The 19,706-nt window shown below is 41.8% G+C and overlaps 1 protein-coding gene and 1 non-coding gene across 9 annotated transcripts in view; one reads left to right on the top strand and one right to left on the bottom strand.

Moving 5' to 3' along the window:
• LOC110583657 (synaptotagmin binding cytoplasmic RNA interacting protein) overlaps positions 1-6,124 on the bottom strand; it is a 30,425-nt gene extending 24,301 nt beyond the window's left edge. For 3 of the 8 annotated variants that reach the window (XM_021693652.2, XM_021693653.2, XM_044917653.1), the window contains exons 1-6: positions 5,491-5,565; positions 3,968-4,127; positions 3,132-3,250; positions 2,911-3,018; positions 318-431; positions 42-218 (exon numbers count right to left, since the gene is read on the bottom strand). In XM_021693652.2, the coding sequence (XP_021549327.1) occupies positions 42-218; positions 318-431; positions 2,911-3,018; positions 3,132-3,250; positions 3,968-4,115 (666 nt within the window). In that variant the 5' untranslated portion in view covers positions 4,116-4,127; positions 5,491-5,565. Of the gene's footprint in view, positions 1-41; positions 219-317; positions 432-2,910; positions 3,019-3,131; positions 3,251-3,967; positions 4,128-5,490; positions 5,617-5,926; positions 5,972-6,082 lie in introns of those variants that run through there. The other 5 variants (XM_021693656.2, XM_021693655.2, XM_021693657.2 and 2 more) reach the window with 5 other exon arrangements.
• Positions 6,125-10,515: 4,391 nt separating this feature from the next.
• On the top strand, positions 10,516-10,622 carry LOC123325559. The gene has a single exon (XR_006540498.1). It is a non-coding gene; the product is annotated as a U6 spliceosomal RNA (small nuclear RNA).
• Positions 10,623-19,706: the final 9,084 nt, after the last annotated feature.

The raw sequence follows: 19,706 nt of genomic DNA, 5'->3' as shown, positions 1-19,706 counted from the left end.
TAAAGATAGTGAATGTGGAGACTGAAGGAAAAAAAACTTACCAGTTTAACAGCCTCCTGAGCTGCTTCTTTTGTACAAAAAGTGACAAACGCGTAACCTCTATTAAGACCAGTGAGTGGATCCATCATTAGACGAAGATCCCATATCGGTCCAGCTTTCTCAAATAATGGAACAAGTTCATCCTCAAACAGATCTCTTGGGATCTTCCCCACAAATATCTGTAAATTAAACATGAAGTAAAAACCATGGAGAGTTTCTTTAGGAAACCAGATACCTGTGCATTTACTACAAAAGGTACAAGTTTTTAGTTTCTTTACCTCAGTGCCAACAGAAGGCTGCTGACCTGAATAAACGGAATCTGGAGGCGGTCCCCCATACTTCCTCTGTCCAGTGGTCACATCAAGTGTGTAGCCTGTTCTTTCCAAGAGTGCCTTGAAAAGTTCAAAAGTCATTAATATATTTAATTCACAAGACCACACCCATGCATTTCACAGTTAAAAATCAATCTTGTTCAAATCTTTCCCATTTACCTTGGCAACAATCCCTACAAACAGGTTTCTGGTATCTGTTTTAGAATTTCTCCTTTAATGTACCCTGCAGTAGCTCTAATTTCTAGTGAAAATTTCAGGATCCTGCTCAAATTATTTTCTGATCTCCAATTATTTAGTGATTACTGAGCAACAAAAAACTAATGTTGATCCATCAACAACTTTCAAAACAGGCTCTGTATCTACTCTGCTAGTTATCTCCTAAAAAAATTACTGCCCCTAATTTGGTTGCATTTAATTCTCTCCCAAAGGAGGAACTAGGGAAGTTTCTTCTCCCCCAAGTCTGGATTTTTCACTCAATAAATTCCCTGTACCCCACACTTCACGTACCCACTGCCATTCTGGGCATTTCACCAACCTTAAATTATACTCCCCAAACTAAGTCCAGAAACTTAGAAGTTACAGGAAAAACATCCTCACTACATCTGACATTCAAGCACCATGCTTCACAGACAACATGGTTCATTCAAAAGTCCAAAATGACTTTGAAAACTTTATCTAACTGCAACAATGTGAAATAACTTCTACATTTTATCTCCCTAAAAATGAACTGTTAAAATTTACACAACTCCTATTTACTAATCAGAGTGTTAGTTTCTCTTACCCCTTACTATAGGCAAAAAGTGTTAGAAGTGGTCCACTGCTAGCCTAAGGAAAAAAACAAGAATTATTCTCCTCCACCATCTCAACCACAAAGCACAGAACCCCTTTCTAAAGAATAAAATCTAATAATTAGCTGATAAATTCTGAAATAAAAATAAGCTGACACCAAACACAATGACAATCTTATCGAAATGCTGTTAAGTGACCTAGGGTCGCTTCAGTCTCTGGAAATGAAAATGACAAGACAGATTTTATACATCTACGTGAGGAATGTTAAATATCTGTGAAAAAATACTATAGTAAAATAACTATTCCTAAACTCCCACAAACCGCTACATTATCTTAAGCAGTCTTTTTCTATTATGCCCAAATGTTTACTAAAGGATGCAACACTGGGTAACAAAAATAAACTGAAATCTATAACTACTAAAACATAAATGAAACCGTTAAATGGCTCATCTTCCCTTTTCCCCGTATGTAATCCCTGTTTCTTTCACCTTAATCTTTTTTTCACTTTAGTCTTTATTATGACCCAAATGCCTTTTGTATCAATCCCTAAATAAAGGAAAACTTATTCCCCATCAAACATCCTATTAAAAAAAAATCCTATAAAAAGTACTGTCTTCTTGCTGTAATTCAAGTCACACGAAAGCTTTAAGCCACTCTCTCCCAAAGATAGAACAGAAAAATCACATGAACTAAACTTTACATTTTTAATAAGATTTTAATAATCATAACCCCTAAATGTATATTTAATTAGAATCCACATAATTACATTGGGGACAACTATACTCCATTTCTATGGAGAAAGTTAGATTTATAATTCAAACACAATTCACTCACAGCTACACCTGTGAAAGCCTCAAATTTATGGATGACATTAACAGCTAACTCCTTATTCCAAGTTTCTCTCCTCCCGTACCATTAAAGCATCACTTAGCAGCATTAATAACTGACTTTCTTAAACCATAATCCTTGGTTCAAGAGCACTAGTAAGAGCATCAGATTAAAACTACTATGATCACCCATTATTTTCTATGAACTAAAAACCAAAACAAAGATCAAAACCTAGCTGCATTTAAGACCACTTACCATTCTATATGACCTTAATGAAAAAAAACAGAACTTCACTCCCAGCCTGTTTCTTCATTTACATTTCTACACTAATCAATTTTATTGATAAAAGCTGCCTTTAGAAATGAACAAATTAGCCTTAAAATCAACAGTAATAGAAGAGAAAAAAGATAGTGTTAAAAATTCTAATCCATTTAATTTGGGGTTTGAGAATTCTAAAAACAGTCAACTGTCAAAGGTACACTCCCCACCCGTAGTGGAGTGACCTGATCCCCTCCCATTTTTGTTCCACTGTCATTATTCTGGACTTGCAGCTTTTCAGAAAACATTTAGAAATATGGCAGACGTATTTTAAGTGTTTTCCTTAGAATACCAATAGCACTGATTTAAGCCATAGCTCAGTAACAAGAAAAACTTAAAAATGAGTTGTTCTAGAAACAAATAACTAAAGGCAGGAAACTTTTCAAAAAATAGTAATAGAAAAGACTAAAAAATTATCTCATTGTTATTAACTCTCAACATCTTAAAGAAACACACCCATTTCACATCCAAGGAGTATTCAGCAAAGCTAGAAAAGAGTTAAGAACTTCAAAACTGAAGGGAATTTTTTAAAAAAGTTTTTAAAGACATACCTTAATTTTTTTTTTTAATTTTTTTATTCTTATGTTAACCCCCAAGGACATACCTTAATTTTTGCCTCATCTGGTCCTTTGCTAGAATCCGCTACTTTGGTCCCTTGTTTTTCTCTCTGCCTATAAGTCTTCATGACTCCACATAAAAAGGCACTTTTGTTCTACAAAAGAATTTTCCAAATGTATTTAACAATTACTGTCTTATCTGTATCTAATCAAATAAACTATTTCAAAACTACTCATGTTTATTTTATTTCACTGAAATTAGCATTACCTGAACATGAGAGAGATCACTGTCTTTAAACTGCTGAAGAACTGCCAATGCGCCGTCTTCATTGAATTCTTTTAAAGCTTCGATAGCTCTTTCATCTAAATCACTATGTGCAACCAGCCCTGGAGAAGAGAAAACTTAATTAGTTGTCAACTTTAATATTTTTGGAAACTTTTTTTTTAAGAAACCATGATTGCCAATACAGGTAGATGCTTGCCAACTAAGAATTCTTCCATTTCCCTTATCTATATATAATGAGAAACACACATACTTTAGTCATTCTGAACTGCAATCTCAACTAAATAAGGCCTCTCAACCACACTTGCAATAATGAATCAACTTCTTTTACATCATGTTGTGTCTAAATCACATAGTTCTGAAGGCTAAATATTTCTACAGTAAATATATAAGCTTACAAATCCTAAAATCAACCAACAAAGTACCAAGCATGACAACTGAACCTCTACTCAATTTCAAATACCACTAGAAAAAGCAACAGCCACACCAAAACAGACAGACTACAAGTCTACAGTTACCAAGTTATTTAACAAGAATCCTACTATAAAAATACCCCCAAAAAGTCACATGGCCTGTTCCCAACATTTAGCAGCTGTTGCTACCATCATATACTTATCCATCTGGCCAGCCAGCCTTTACCTCCTAACCTTTCCTTCTTCCCTCCCTCTATACACCTAAACCTCTAGTTCACAACTATCACAACAAAGCAAAACTCTAGTTCCCACACTTATTGGAAACCACAAAAAGTTGCTATTTTAGCTCAAAGCCAGAAATCCAATAGAAAAATTTCATAATATAATTTTGCAAGTGTTAGTTCTTACCTGCAACGTAAATTTCATCTAGTTTTTCAGCAACTTTCTGTGGTAAACCAGCATCAAGCAATGTCTGAAAATTTTCTGAATGGATAACTGCAGAAGTAGTATCCATGGGCTCTTCAGTACCATTTCCATTAACATGTTCTGTAGCCATGTTTCCAGAGATCTGTTCAAACGCAATAAGCAAAATTAAACTAGGATCTTCAAAAAGGGTAGAGGAAATATAAGAGCCCCAATCTTTACTTTCTCTACCAATTTCTACACCAGCCAACCTGCGCCTCCCTTTAAAAAAGCCTTACAGTCACTATCGCCTGACAAGCCAGATTTGGAGCGCGGGGCACAGGAGGACAGATTCACTATGTTTTTCCTTAGCACCACCCCTGACTCACCTGCTAACACTCCCTAGAAAAAACCATATTACAAATGGAGCCCAATCAGCAGGAGGACGAGCCAGCGTGCCACATACAGCTGTGCCTGTACAGAGAATGAGGTGTGTGGAGAAAGCAAAGCTGGGCTTTTCTCTCTCAAAGGTAAACCCCCAAAGTGCGCGCTTTTCCCGCCTGCCGCTTATAGATCAGTAACAACAGCCAGCGAAGAACAAAGCGCTCACACAAGCTACCTTCCTACCACCCAATTTCTCCACCCTTCACCCCCGCACCCCAAAGCCCGCCCCCGACTCCGCACCCATAGCGGCAGCCTCACCGCTGCGGCCACCAGGAGCCCATTAGAAACACGTGCTCTGCGCCTTCAAATGTCCTACAACTTCCTTCAACGGAAACCCACCGAGTCCCAGGCCAAGACGACCATCACCGGCTCCCAACGTCAACCTGAAGCCAAGATCGGAGCCCCCAGAAAGCAGTAGCAGCACAATCTCGCCCCTCCACACCGAGGCCGCGGCGGCGCCAGGCCACAAGCTCTCCCCGCCCCCCCCCCCCCAGCGCCGCCGTCTCCGCCGTGACACATGGCTCTCTCCGCCCCGGGCGCCGGCGACCCCCGGCCGCCCGCCCGCCCCGCCGAGACGTGAGCCGCGGCGCATGGTGCAAGCCCCCACCCCTCGCCCGTCCGTGCAGTGACTGCGGCGCCGGGGCCAGCTGTCCCACCCCCGGCCCGGGGCCGGCAACCCGGCGGAATGAGGGCGTTCCACGAACTGCCTAACGCCCGCCGGACCGCGAGCACCACCCAAGCTCGCCGCGCGGCTGCGGGACGGGACCCGCTCCTCTCCGCCCACTCCCGCGCCGCGACGACGGCCACGACAGCACCAACTCCGCCGCCGCTCGTGGTCCGCGCGGGCCATGGGGCCGCCTCCTCCCTGGAGCGCCGCAGACAAAGCCCGAACGGCGGCAGCACATGGAGAAGAGGAGGAAGTGGCGGCGCGGGCCGCGGCCTACTCTCAAGCAGCCCCAGTCAACGTGCTCCCCCTTGGAATCCATTTTCCAGAAAAGCCGGTTTCTCCCCACTCCTCCTTCTCCCAGCTCACTCCACAATGTCACGGTGCTCCCCTCCCAGACCCGGGTCCAGGCGGTCGTTACCTCCCCGTTGGGCTGCGGCGGAAGAATCCTGTCCGAGGAGATCGGGTTGCGGGAAACGCGTGCTCGCTGCTCCCTGTGTCCGGCGCGAGTGGAGCTGTTGTAAAATGGCGGCCGAAGCTCACGCCGCTGGCAGCAAACCCGATCCAGTTCCACTCGCCTCCGAGCGCGCTCCCTGTGCGCGCGCGCGCGCGCCCGCGTGACCCCCCCTTCCCTCCCCTCCCTCGCGCGTCCGCTTCTCTCACTCACTCGCTCTGCCCCTGCCCTCCTCCAGCTCCTCCTTCTCCCCCTACCACCACCACCAGCCTCCGTCCGGCTCCTTTCTCGGCCTTTCTTCTTCCCCTCCCTGCTCCTTTCCCCCACCACTTCCAGTGTCGCCCGCGGCCGCTCAGGCACGAGTGGCCGCCTTTCCCCTCCTCGCTCGAACGCTCGCTCACACCCTCGCTCGCTCGCTCTCTCGACTCCGTCCCCCAGTCCCAGCCGAGTCGGCTCCTCTCTTTCTCTCTCCCGCGCTGACGTGACGACGTAGCCTACGCCTCGGGACGCGCGCCCGCGGGCTCCGCCCCCACGCCCCACCACCTCCCTTGCTCCTCACCTCCCGGGGGTGGGGGGCGCGAGACCCCGCCCTTCCGCTCCAGCGGCGACGGAGGGGCCGACAGTGAATGAAAGGCCCGCCCCTTCCCCTCCCGGCACTCCGCCTCCCTCTCGCCTCCAGCGGGGTGGGCCGGCTCAGCGTGTCCCAGTCGTTCTCCTTTGTCAGGAGACAGGCATCTCCCCACCCCGCCCCACCCCACCCCACCCCCACCGCAGCACCACGCGCACGCCACCCCCACTGAGCTCCCACCCGGCCCACCCCCCGCCCCGTCCCGGGCCGGCGGGGCGGGGGGCGCGGAACGCTACCGCAGCTCCCGGAGGGCACCCACCGGTCCGTGCGCGCCCGGCCCCCACCCCCGGCGCCGCGGCCGCGCAGCCGTTCCCGGCGGTGTCCACGCCGCCGCCACCCCGCGCTCTTCTCGCTCGGGAAGCTGCAGGCGCACGTGTCCCCCGGGGCGGGGCGAGGCAGACAATGGGACGGCGGGGGGAGGGGAGTGGCGCGGAGACCCGTAGACCTTTGGTTAACCTACATGGTGGGACCCGAGTGCGGGAGTCGCGCTGGGGAGAGCAGGTCTCCCCAGCCTGACAATGGGACCTCCGGCGGCCCCGCGCCCGCGCGGCTTCACTTTCGCGTAAACCTTGGGCGGAGGGAGGGGCGCCCATGGCTCGGACGAGGAAACCCTGGCTGCTTTTGAGGGGGAACCGGGCTGGCTCCAGTGGAGCCAGAAGCGACTCCGGCCGTGGGATGATAGGAAGGCCAGATTTGGAAGCGAAACCGCCCGGTGGTGAAGAGTTGTGCAATAGTCTGTTTGAGTCCCTGGCCTTTTAAGCAGTATAAGGGCTTCCTCAGCACAGTTTGAGCAACTTGAAGCAGCACAAAAGCTGCGTGGTTAGGGCAACTGTGAGGAACATATCTGTGTTTCTTTTTTAAAATCTTGGCAACTAATCTTATGTGAAGTGACATTTCCTTGTAGCCATTTACTAGGTATAAGAAAGACAAGACAAAGGCATTAGAATTTCAATCGCGGTTTGGATACTAATTTTATCCAATTCAGCTGTAATGTAATACTGTCCTTTTGATTAAGAAACAAGCTTATTTTTAAGAGCTCACTGGTTCCCGAAATAAGCTCTATGATGTGACAACAAATCAGTGGTTCGAGGAAAAGTTAGATGAGTGCTCTTGAAAGTGCTTAAGCACATAAAATGCCAGTTTATTTTCCAAAGGTAGCTGGATCAAAATATGAAATATTTGACCAAAGTACTACCTAGCCAAACTGTTCAGCAAGGATCTGACATTGCCACTACCTAAAAATCCCTTACTAATTATTAAACATGTATCTGCTATGGTATTTAGCTAATTCAGCAGCAAGGATTTTCGTTTCGATAATCCAAAGGTTAGATAATATTATAAATAAAAAACAACCCAGATGTTTACAAAAATAAAAATAGAGTAATCCTATTAATTAATGAAATGAAAATTGTGGATCTGAACCATCTAACGCTTTTTTAGACCTTCCTGGCGATCAAGTTCCTTAAAGAAAAAAAAAAAGTGCCTCTACCTAGGCAATGTCTTCTACCATATGAACAAGACTCCCAAATTAAAATCTCTAGCTCTTCTCTGACCTCTAATTCCTTTGTCTAATCACCCCCTAGACCTTTAAGTGGATTTTCAGGCCCTTCAAAACAACATTTCAAAACTGACCACATGATCTTCCCCCCGATCATATATCCAGAGTTCCCATCTCAGTGAACATCACCCACTTGTATCCAGCAGCATTAGCTGGGAACTAGAGAGTAATACAAGACCCCTTCTCCCTCTCAATGCCATATCAGTTAACCAAAATCTTGTCAGTTCTGTGTCCCTAATGTACCTCCACTTCTCTATATATTGTAGCCAGGGAACAAGTCACCATCAACTACCACCTGGACTAATGATATATAGCCTCCTGACTCATTGACCTTGCAGCTTTCCTAATGCATTTAAAACCCAAGTGTCCCCACCTCCTCTTTTAATTGCAAATAAGACCCTGTGGAGCATCCACTTAAAACCCTTCGTTAGTTTACCATTTCCTTAGAACAAAAGCAAAAATCTTTAACTAGATCAACAAAGCCCTCCTTGATCTGTCCAACCTATGTCCCCAGCCACATTTCAGGCACTCTTCCAACTTAGCTGGCCTTCTCTCAATTGCGGCATTTCTCAGGTTTGTGCACACTGAGGACCTACACAGAGAAGTGCCTGATACCCTAAACAGACCTGAGAAAAAAAGCAATCAGCCATGCTTTCCATTTGACACCTTTTTGAGTAAAACAATAGTATCATTTTCCTCCTGATCTACAGAACTTATTCCAGGCTTGACTCTAAGAATTACTACTATTACTGAAACATAGGAATACCTAATAATACTAAAAAAAAAAAAAAAAAGGACCCACACACACACAAAACAAAAATAAAAAATGTAGTAGATTGATGTGGTATATACCATACCATGTATCTGAAAGATCTGGCATAAGAAAGTGCTCAATAAGTATGTGTTCTTACTTGCTGAATCTTCTTTAGTACTTAGTACAAGATGTTTAGTAAATATTTGCTGAATAAAACCAAAGAATAATGGGCTGAGACCCAAAAAATCTTGGTCTAATATCAGATCTGCTATTAATGGATAGTGTGTGGTTAAATAAATCATTTTACTTCTCAGAATTTCTATTTCCCCATCTATAAAAAAAGTTCACTGAAACATAATTTTTAAGATCTCTTCGAGCTCAAACATTTTATAATGTATAAAAAAATTCTCAGGGGGGGCACCTGGGTGGCTCAGTTGGTTAAGCCGCTGCCTTCCGCTCAGGTCATGATCCTAGGGTCCTGGGATGGAGCCCCACATCGGGCTCCCTGCTCAGCGGGGAGCCTGCTTCTCCCTCTCCCTCTGCCTGCCTCTCTGCCTACTTGTTCTCTCTCTCTCTCTGTCAAATAAATAAATAAAATCTTAAAAAAAAAAAAATTCTCAGGGGCGCCTGGGTGGCTCAGTCGTTAAGCGTCTGCCTTCAGCTCAGGTTGTGATCCCAGAGTCCTGGGATCGAGCCTGCATCGGGCTCCCTGCTCGGCGGGGAGTCTGTTTCTCCCTCTCTCTCTGCTGCTCCCCCTGTTTGTGTTCCTTCACTCTCTGTGTGTCCAATAAATAAATAAAATCTTAAAAAAAAAAAATTCTCAAACCCTTTCTCTTTCACTGCTTTAAAAATATTCAAATGTCCTATTTGCCATTTAGAATCTTCCCAATTTGAATCCCAACTTCACTTTAAAGCAAAATAGCCTGCAATTCCCCTTGTAAGGACCTTTTTTCCAAACAAAAGAAACAGCAACAACAACAAAGATTGATAATATCCAATTTGGGAAATCATCCCTAGCATTGATGTGGAGAACTCAACACACATTCACTGTTAGTAAGAAGACAAATTGATAGAACTTTTATACAAAATAATTTGGCTATCATGCTTACTGCAGTATTGTTTGTAATGCTGTACATAAGTGTGCGTGTGTGTGTGTATAAAAATATATATAACCTAGGGGCACCTGGGTGGCTCAGTCGTTAAGCGTCTGCCTTCGGCTCAGGTCATGGTCCCAGGGTCCTGGGATTGAGCCCCACATCGGGCTCCCTGCTCAGTGGGGAGTCTGCTTCTCCCTCTCTGTCTGCCTCTCTCCCTGCTCATTCTCTCTCTCACTCTCTCTCTCAAATAAATTAAAATATATGTATATTTATATATATATAATGTAACCTAAACATCCAGTAATAGGATACTGGTTGAATAAATTATAGTGTATTCACATAGTGGATTATTCTGGAGCCATTGAAAATAATGAAGTAGTTATTGATGCCCTAACATGGAAACATATTCAGGTTACATTCTTAAATTAAAAAAAAAAAAAAGCCACCTACAGAACAAGGTAGAGTGTGACATTTATTCATTCAATTTAGCACCTTCTGTGTACTAAGGCCCATGGTGCGCACTAGGCTTACAATGATGTACATCAAGATAGACATGGGTGATCCCTGACTCATGAAGCTTGCATGTCTGTATGTATGTGTATAACCAGGTAAGCATAGATATAAAGATTTTTGTTTCTATAGAAAATAATTACAATTATAAAGAAAGATGGTGTGGAGGGAGACCATCACTTTTTACCTCATACACTTTGGTGATACTTATTACAATAAATACATGTTTTTATTTTTTATTTTATTTTATTTGAGGGGGTGGGGTGAGGGGCAGAGGGAAAGGGAGAGAGAATCCTAAGCAGGCCCATGCCCAGCATGGAGTCCAACATGGGGCTCAATCTCATGACCCTGAGATCATGACCTGAGCTGAAATCAAGAGTCAGACACTAAACCAACTGAGCCACCCAGGCACCCCTAAATATGTGTTTTTAAAAAGTTAATTATTGTGCTCACTTCAGCAGTACATGTACTAAAATTGGAATGATACAGAGAGGATTGGCATGGCCCCTGCACAAGGATGACATGCAAATTCGTGAAGCATTCCATATTTTAAAAAAATAAACTTTAAAAATTAAAAAAAATAAAAGTTAATTATTTATGTACCACATTACTGTCTTTTCATCCATGAAGTAGTAAAAAGGTTAATTTCATTGCAGTTACTGAAAGACAGGCATATAGGCACACCTGTTTGAATTTTTTGCTATCCAAAATTCTTGCACTTAGTGCTATACTGTTTAGGAAAAAAAATCATATTTTCTTCTTTTCGATGTTTCCTAAACTTTCTTCAATTACCATATATTAATGTGGTAATGGATAGGGGACGCTAGAATTAATATGGGAAAAATCCATAATACACCATCATTCTTTCCACAGAATCATAAAAACTAGAGTCAAAAGAGACTGGAAGTTATTCAAGTCCATCTTCCTAGTAATCAAGATAGTTTTTTGAAAAAAAAAAAGTGGATTTTTTCCCTTTTTAAAAAATTGATTTTTTCCTTAAAAAAAGAGTTTTCTGCAACATCTCTGACATTTTATCTTTATGGTAATTAAAAGGCTGATGTGTTAATATTTAAAACATCTGCTTTGCAAAGACACTGCCAAGAGAATGAAAAGGAAATCTACAAATTGGAGAAAATCTTTGCAAAGCACATATCTGTTAAAGGACTAATATCCAAAATATACAAAGAACTCTGGGGTGCCTGACTGGCTCACTCAGTGGAGCATGTGACTCTTGATCTTGGGGTTGTGAGTTCACTGTTGGGTATAGAGATTACTCAAAAATTAAGTAGTTAATTAAAAATAAAAAAATTTAAAAATCTTAAAAAAACCACAAAATATACAAAGGGCTCTTAAAACTCAACAATAAGCAAAGAACCCAAACCCAATTAAAAGCTGAGCAAAAGACCTGAATAGATACCTCACCAAAGAAGATATAGAGATGGCAAATAAACATATGAAAAGATAAGTCAACATCACATATCATTAGGGAATTGCAAATTAAAATAGTGAAATACTACTACACACCTATTATAGCCAAAATCCAAAACACTGACACTAAATGCTGGCAAGGATGTAGGGCAACAGGAACTTTTATTTATTTATTTTTAAAGATTTATTTATGGGGCAGGAAGAGAGTGCAAGTGGTTGGGGAGGAGGAGCAGAGGAAGAGGGAGAGAAACAGACTCTCCGTAAGTGTGGAGCCTGATGCAACACTCGATCCCAGGACCCTGAGCCGAAATGAAGAGTCAGAAATTCAACCAACTGAGCCACCCCAGTTTCCCTGGGCAACAGGAACTTTTTTAATCATTGCTAGTGGGAATGCAAAATGGTATAACCACTTTGGAGGACAGTTTGGCAGTTTCTTACAAAATTAAACATACTCTTATCATATGATTCAACAGTTGTATTCTTTGATATTTACTCAAATGAGTTGAAAACTTAAGCCCACACCAAAAACAAAACAAAACAAAAACACCAAAAACAACAACAAAAAGCACACATGACGTTTTGTTTTGTTTTGTTTAGGGGAGGAGGGGCACCGGGAGAAGGAGAGAGAGAGAACCCCAAGCCAACTCCATGCCCAGCATGGAGCTCAACATGGAGCCCAACACAGGCTCATAACCCTGAGATCATGACCTGAGCCGAAATCAAGAGTTGGACACTTAACCAACTGAGCCCCCCAGGTGCCTCCAAAAATGCACATGATGTTTACAGCAACTTTATTCACATTGCCAAAACTTGGAAGCAATCAAGATGTCCTTCAATAGGTGAATGGATAAACAAACTTTGGTATTTATATAATGGAATAGTATTCTGTGCTATAAAGAAATAAACTATCAAGCCATGAAGAGACATGGAGAGATCTTAAATGCACATTGCTAAGTGAAAGAAACCAATCTGAAAGGGCTGCAAATGTGTGATTTCAGCTGTATGACATTCTGGAAAAGGCAAAGCTATAGAAAAAGATCAGGGGTTGTCAGGAGATCAGAAGGTGGGAGGGATAGATAAATAGGTGGAACACAAGGAATTTTTAGGGCAGTGAAACTATTCTGTGTGATACTATAATGTAGGATACAGGTCATTATACATTTGTCAAAACTCATACAATGTACTGCATGTAACACTAATGTTAACTGTGGACTTTAGTTAATAATAATGTATCAATATTGGTTTGTCAATTGTAACAAATGTACCAACAATCACACAATGTTAACACTGGGGTAGAGGAGGGCTTGGGGAGGGAGTATATGGAAACTGTATTTTCTGCTCATTTTTCTTAAACCTAAACATGCTCTTAAAAATAAACTCTATTAATTAAACATGTTAATGTTTTAAATATACTTGAAATAGTAGACATTCTTTCTATTGCTTTTAGCTTTCTTTTATTTATTTTTTTAAATTAGAAATCCAATCTCAGGGGCACCTGGCTGGCTCAATCAGAAGAACATGTGACTCTTGATCTCAGGACTGTGAGTTTGAGCCCCACATTGGGTATAGAGATTACTTAAATTAAAAAGTAAATAAATAAATAAATAAATAAATAACTTAAAAAAAAAAGTCCAGTCTCATTTTAGCTGTTTGCATTTAACTTTTACAATGAAAAGTGATGGATTAAATTATAAGAAGCCAACTTATACAAGTAACTAAAAAAACAACAAGGATTATGTAAACATAAACCATAATGGTTTTATCAAAGTATTCCCACTCTATTCTGAATGGAGTCCCAGAATACAAGCAATCTTTGGTGTTCAGATTTTCATGATGAATCATGGCACAGAAGAGGAAAATATAGTGATAATTCTTACACTGAACATGTCCATCATGGTGTGTCTCAAAGCTCTTTTCAAGGGTAACCTTACCCAAAGCCCCTGCTAAGGGAGCAGCCTAGGCTGTCAGAGTTTTACTCTATAACACCACTCAAACTTGCCTTGCTAGGATTAATTAAACCAGCATCAGGCACCAGACCATTCCTAGAGGAAAACCAAAGAGAGAGTCAGTGTCGTGAGGAGGGAGTTAGAGCTGGGCTATGAGAGTCATGTCAAACTAAAATTATAAGGAAACAAAAACCATAAATAAGAAGCTAGGAGGAGGGAAAAATGAAGGGGGGAATCGGAGGGGGAGATGAACCATGAGAGACTATGGACTCTGAGAAACAAACTGAGGGTTCTAGAGGGGAGGGGGGGGGGGGATGGGTTCACCTGGTGATGGGTATTAAAGAGGGCACGTACTGCATGGAGCACTGGGTGTTATACACAAACAATGAATCATGGAACACTGCATCAAAAACTAATGATGTAATGTATGGTGATTAACATAACATTAAAAAAAAAAGCCTAGGTAAAAGTTTCATGTTTAGGGGCGCTTGGGTGGCTCAGTTGGTTAAGCGACTGCCTTTGGCTCAGGTCATGATCCTGGAGTCCCAGGATCAAGTCCTGCATCGGGCTCCCTGCTCAGCAGGGAGTCTGCTTCTCCCTCTGACCCTCCCCCCTCTCATGCTCTCTCTCTCTATCTCATTCTCTCTCTCAAATAAATAAATAAAATCTTAAAAAAAAAAAAAGTTTCGGGGTGCCTGGGTGGCTCAGTCAGTTAAGCGGCTGCCTTCGGCTCAGGTCATGATCCCAGGGTCCTGGGATCGAGCCCCACATCAGGCTCCCTGCTCCGCGGGAAGCCTGCTTCTCCCTCTGCCACTCCCCCTGCTTGTGTTCCCTCTCTTGCTGTGTCTCTCTCTGTCAAATAAATAAAATCTTTAAAAAAAAAAAAAAAACTTTCATGTTTAGGGGTGCCTGCCTGGCCAAAGCATGGAACTCTTGATCTCAGGATTGTGAGTTCAAGCCCCACATTGGGCATGGAGCCTACTTCATATAAATAAATAAAACATTAAAAAAAAAAAAAAAGAAGCTAGGAGGAATCCACACACTACATTCATCATTCCACAAACACATTCTGAGTACCAAATTATGTGCCAGGCACTGAATCACAAATTCACAAGGTGAATTAAGCAGAAAATGTCTCTTGCCTTCATGGAAACCACAGCTAAGTGAGGAAATTAATTAATTAATTAATTAATTAAACAAATAAACAAACAAAACATTTATAAAATGTGATAAATGCAAAGAAGAAATTAGCATAATATAGTGTTACAAAATAGGGAGGACCTACTTAGGCTGGTCAAGGAAGGCCTTTCAAAGGAAGTGATGTATAAACTAAGACCTGAAAGAGTAAACCAAGGAAAGTGAGGAATAAAGGGGAGCTGGAAGAACATTTCAAGCACAGTGAATAGTATTGTGAAAACCCTGAGAGGAGAAAGAGCTTGGTCTTTACTGAAAGGAAGCTACTGTGGCTGGAGTGTATTTGGTCAGGGAAATAGTGGCTCAAGATGAGTTTGGAGAATTCGGCAGGAGTGGAGCCAAATTACACAGGACTATGTGAGTAAGTGCAATGGGAAGCCATTGAAATTTTTCACATGTTTAAAATTAGTATTTAGGGGCGCCTGGGTGGCTCAGTCGTTAAGCGTCTGCCTTCAGCTCAGGTCATGATCCCAGGGTCCTGAGATCGAGCCCCACATCAGGCTCCCCGCTCCGCATCGGGCTCTGCGCTCCACGGGAAGCCTGTTCTCCCTCTCCCACTCCCCACTGCTTGTGTTCCCTCTCTTGCTGTGTCTCTCTCTGTCAAAAAAAATAGATAAAATCTAAAAAAAATAAAATAAAATTAGTATTTAGAAACAGAATTGATATTGGGGGTTAATGATGGAAATGTAACCAGGGAAAAGAATGAAGTTACTTGGACAAGGGTATTGCAGAGGAAATAGAAAGAGGTGGGCGTATTCAACAATGTATTTTGAGCCCAAGTTTGCTAAGGACTCAGTAGTGTACTGAAAGTAGGGAGTTAAGGTGGAAATTAATGGATATTGATGCTATTTATTGAGTTGAGGAATTCTGAGAGAATAAGATTTCAGGAGTGTATCAGGAATCAGGGAAGCAGAACCACTATGAATATTACAAAATGAGTATATTATAGGAATAAGAATTAATATGATAGGGCACCTGGGTGGCTCAGTCATTAGGCGTCTGCCTTCGGCTTGGGTCATGATCCCAGGGGCCTGGGATCCAGCCCAGCGTCAGGTTCCCTGCTCAGCGGGAAGCCTGCTTCTCCCACTCCCCCTGCTTGTGTTCCCTCTCTCGTTGTGTTTCTCTCTGTCAAATAAATAAATAAAATCTTAAAAAAAAAAAAGAATTAATATGATGGGAGAAGCTAGGAAATCAATGATTCAAAAGGGAAAGTTGGAGAATGAGAGCTGACTCCCTAACCAGCCCTCCTGAAGCCTGGGTGAATAAGGGAGACCTTGCAGGGGAATCTGGGACCAGAAAGGAGAACTAGTGGAGAGCTATAGGGAAGGCTGTTCTGTGGCTGGTGGCAGGCCAGGAGTCACTGTTGGTTAGCAGGATTAACAGTTGGGAAAAAGATCTAGATGCAGACCAAGGGAGGCAGAGACTAAGCTGAAACCACATAGCACCTGTGCATCTGTTTTCCACTACATTTAACCAAATTCACACAAACTTTTATTACTACTATTTAATACTATTTAATGTTTAAATTAATGTGAGGCTTGAACTCACACCCTGTAATCAAGAGTCACATGCTCTATCAACTGAACCAGCCAGACACACCTCTTTTGTTTCTTTTAATCTAGAACCAAACTCTAATATCAAAGCCACTAGCCACATGTGGCTATTCAATTTAAAATAATTAAAACTGAATACAGTCTAAAATTCAGTTCCTTGGCGCGCCTGGGTGGCTCAGTTGGTTAAGCGACTGCCTTCAGCTCAGGTCATGATCCTGGAGTCCCCGGATCGAGTCCCACATCAGTCTCCCTGCTCGGCGAGGAGTCTGCTTCTCCCTCTGACCCTCCCCCCTCTCATGTGCTTTCTTTCTCTCATTCTCTCGCTCTCAAATAAATAAATAAAATCTTAAAAAAAATAAAATAAAATAAAATAAAATAAAATTCAGTTCCTTAATCACACTAGCTTCCTATCAAGTGCTCAATAGCCACCGGTGGCTAGTGAATACGGTATTGGATAGCATTGATATAGAACATTTCAATCACTACAGAAAGTTCTATCAGATGTCACTAATCTAGAACAATCCACTTGCATTTTCAATTAACTTGTTATAAAAGTATTTAGGGGCCCCTGAGTGGTGCAGTCGGTTAAGCGACCGACACTGTTTCCAGTGGGTCATGATCTCGGGGTCCTGGGATTAAGCCCAGAGTCGGGCTCTGTGCTCGGCACTGAATCTGCTAGAGATAATCTCCCTCTCTACCTCTGCTCCTCCCCCTGCTTGAGCGTGCGTTCTCTCTAAAATAAATAAATAAAATCTTAAAAAAAAAAAGTATTTAAAGCCATGTTAATGGATACAATTAGGTAGAATGTAGAAGAGTAGGAAGAGAACGAGGACAGGAAGTCTAAGCTTTAAGTCCTGGTAAAGCTCAATTTATAGAGAATAAGTAAAGAAGGAGCAGCCTGTAAAGGAAATGTGAGATGGAATGGCCAGAATGGTAGAAGAAAAAACAAGAGAGTGTGAGGTTTCACAGAAGAGAAGAGGGTATTTAAGGAAGTGGAAGGAATCAATTATGTTGAATGAATGTGGTTAAGAGTTTAGACTGGAACAGAAATGGGATCTTAAGCAGAGCAGCTTCATTTACAACATAAGGGCGAGAGCCAGCCAGGAGGCAGTGACAGGGAAGAGGAGGCAGCGTATCTGGACTGCTCTTTCAAGACCTTTGAGAAAGGACCCAGAAAGATGCGCAGTTGCTTAAGTAAGATTTGAGTTCCAGACAGGGGTTATTGTTTTGCCTCGTTTGGTTTGCTTGTTTTGGTTTTTAAGATGCGAAAAGCAAACTTTTATGCCTGTGGATAAAATCCAATAGAAAGAAAAAGGTTGAGGATGCAGGAGAGAGAGGAGTTGAACAAAGGAGTAAGGCTTCTAGAAGGTAAGTGTGAAGAGAATGGATGTAAATTGTAGAGAGAGAGGGAATAGGCCAATGGGAAGCAGGAGAAAAATAGAGCAAAACTTCAGAGATAGGCAAAGATACTCTGAAAAAGAAAGGCCATATACAGCAAGAGAGGAGACACAGAGTTGTCAGTCCCTTGAGCCTCCTGGGTCCTGTTGTCCCTCCAGGTCCAATTCCTGTGAGTGCTTACAGGACGATCATTCCATCACTGCATCTCAGATTCCTCGGTTCCCCCCTATTGCTCACCCCTCTCCCATGTATTAAAATAACAATCTATTTGGCTAAATTGAGTTCCTTGATCAAGCACAAAAGGACCCAATTAGAATATACCATTTAAGATTGAACGATTTATATGAATCAATTGCACTACTTTGTCTATTTCTTCACCATAGCTGATAAAATGTGACATAATTGACTAGTTTTTCTTTCCTTGTATATGCATAATGATTTGTGAAGTGGTTGGAAGGCCAGCAAAAAAAGTGTGAGGAAATAAAAGTCCTAGGTAACTGGGTCACAGAATCTTCCAAGAAAAGAAAGATCATCATATAGTTTATCAGACTGCTAACTTGTATATCTGAAGAGTTTTGTTTGTATTTTAAATATATTTATTGTTTTTTTCTTATAAAAAATAATGTGTGCTCTTAATGAAAATTCAAGCATCATATAAATATATAAAATAAAAGTAAAAATGTCTTAGAACCTCATTGCCAGGGATGATTACTGTACAAAAATACAATCTTCTGATTTTTATCTCTCTACACTTGATCTTAGCCAAAAGGCAGAGAAGCAATGATTTTTATCTCTCCAGATACTAATATTATATTCATATATTTAACAATAATGGTCTCATATCATATACATAAAATTTTACTAATATAACATCCTTTTTCACTTAATATGTATATTTTGTACACCTTTACCTACTTTTCACAATCATCATTAATTATTGTAATGTTACACTCTTACAGTAATATACTGTTACACTTCAACTGACTGATAGAATTTCAACATATAGGGGCGCCTGGGTGGCTCAGTCGGTTAAGCGACTGCCTTCGGCTCAGGTCATGATCCTGGAGTCCCGGGATCGAGTCCCACATCGGGCTCCCTGCTTGGCGGGGAGCCTGCTTCTCCCTCTGACCCTCCCCCCTCTCATGTGCTCTCTCGCTCTCTCATTCTGTCTCAAATAAATAAATAAAATCTTTAAAAAAAAAAAAGAATTTCAACATATAAAGCATATAGTTTTTTACTAAAGGAACATCCAAAATGCTTGTCCTATATTCAGAAATTAAAACATATCCAAATGACAAGCCTTGTTCACATTACTGATGTACTTAATCTGATTAAAGATCATGGTAATATATATGCCTGCTGGTCATTGGTTGCACACAAGTTCAGGAATGCCTTGAATTCTTTTTTTTTTTAAAGATTTTATTTATTTATTTGACAGAGAGAGAGATAGCAAGAGCAGGAACACAAGCAGGGGGAGTGGGAGAGGGAGAAGCAGGCTTCCCATCGAGCAGGGAGCCCGATGTGGGACTCGATCCCAGGACTCTGGGATCATGACCCAAGCCGAAGGCAGACGCTTAACGACTGAGCCACCCAGGCGCCCTGCCTTGAATGCTTTTGAAGTCAGCATTTGGCAATTCAGTCTTCCACAGGCTAAAGTTGAAATGTAATAGTCTAACAGCAGATTTTAGCCTAATCCCAAAGCCAAAGCCAAATTTCAGTTTAATATTTATAGCAAATGGTATAGACTGCAGCCAAAGCTGTACTTACAGGCAAATTTATAATCTTACATATTTTCACTTTGGAAAAATATAGAAGGAAAATAAATGAACTAAGCATAACATTCCAATCAGAAATAGAGAACTATGAAATAACATAAGGTAAAATTTTAAAAGGAAAAATGAGGAAAAACAGAAAAAAATTAATTGAAAAATAAGAGGAGAATGTAATTGATTTATATACCCCAAGACTATCTTTCCTTCTAAAGAACCAGTAATGAAGACAAAAGGCAGGCAGTTTGAGGAAAGAGGGTGAAAACACAGTTCAGAAAATTAAGAATGATAACACAAGATTTTTTTTAAAAAATCATGTCTATTTTGGGGTGCCTGGCTGGCTCTGCT

This window comes from Neomonachus schauinslandi, chromosome 8, assembly GCF_002201575.2.
Source record: "Neomonachus schauinslandi chromosome 8, ASM220157v2, whole genome shotgun sequence".
Taxonomy (NCBI): Eukaryota; Metazoa; Chordata; class Mammalia; order Carnivora; family Phocidae; genus Neomonachus; species Neomonachus schauinslandi.
This window is presented reverse-complemented; position numbering and strand designations above follow the sequence as displayed.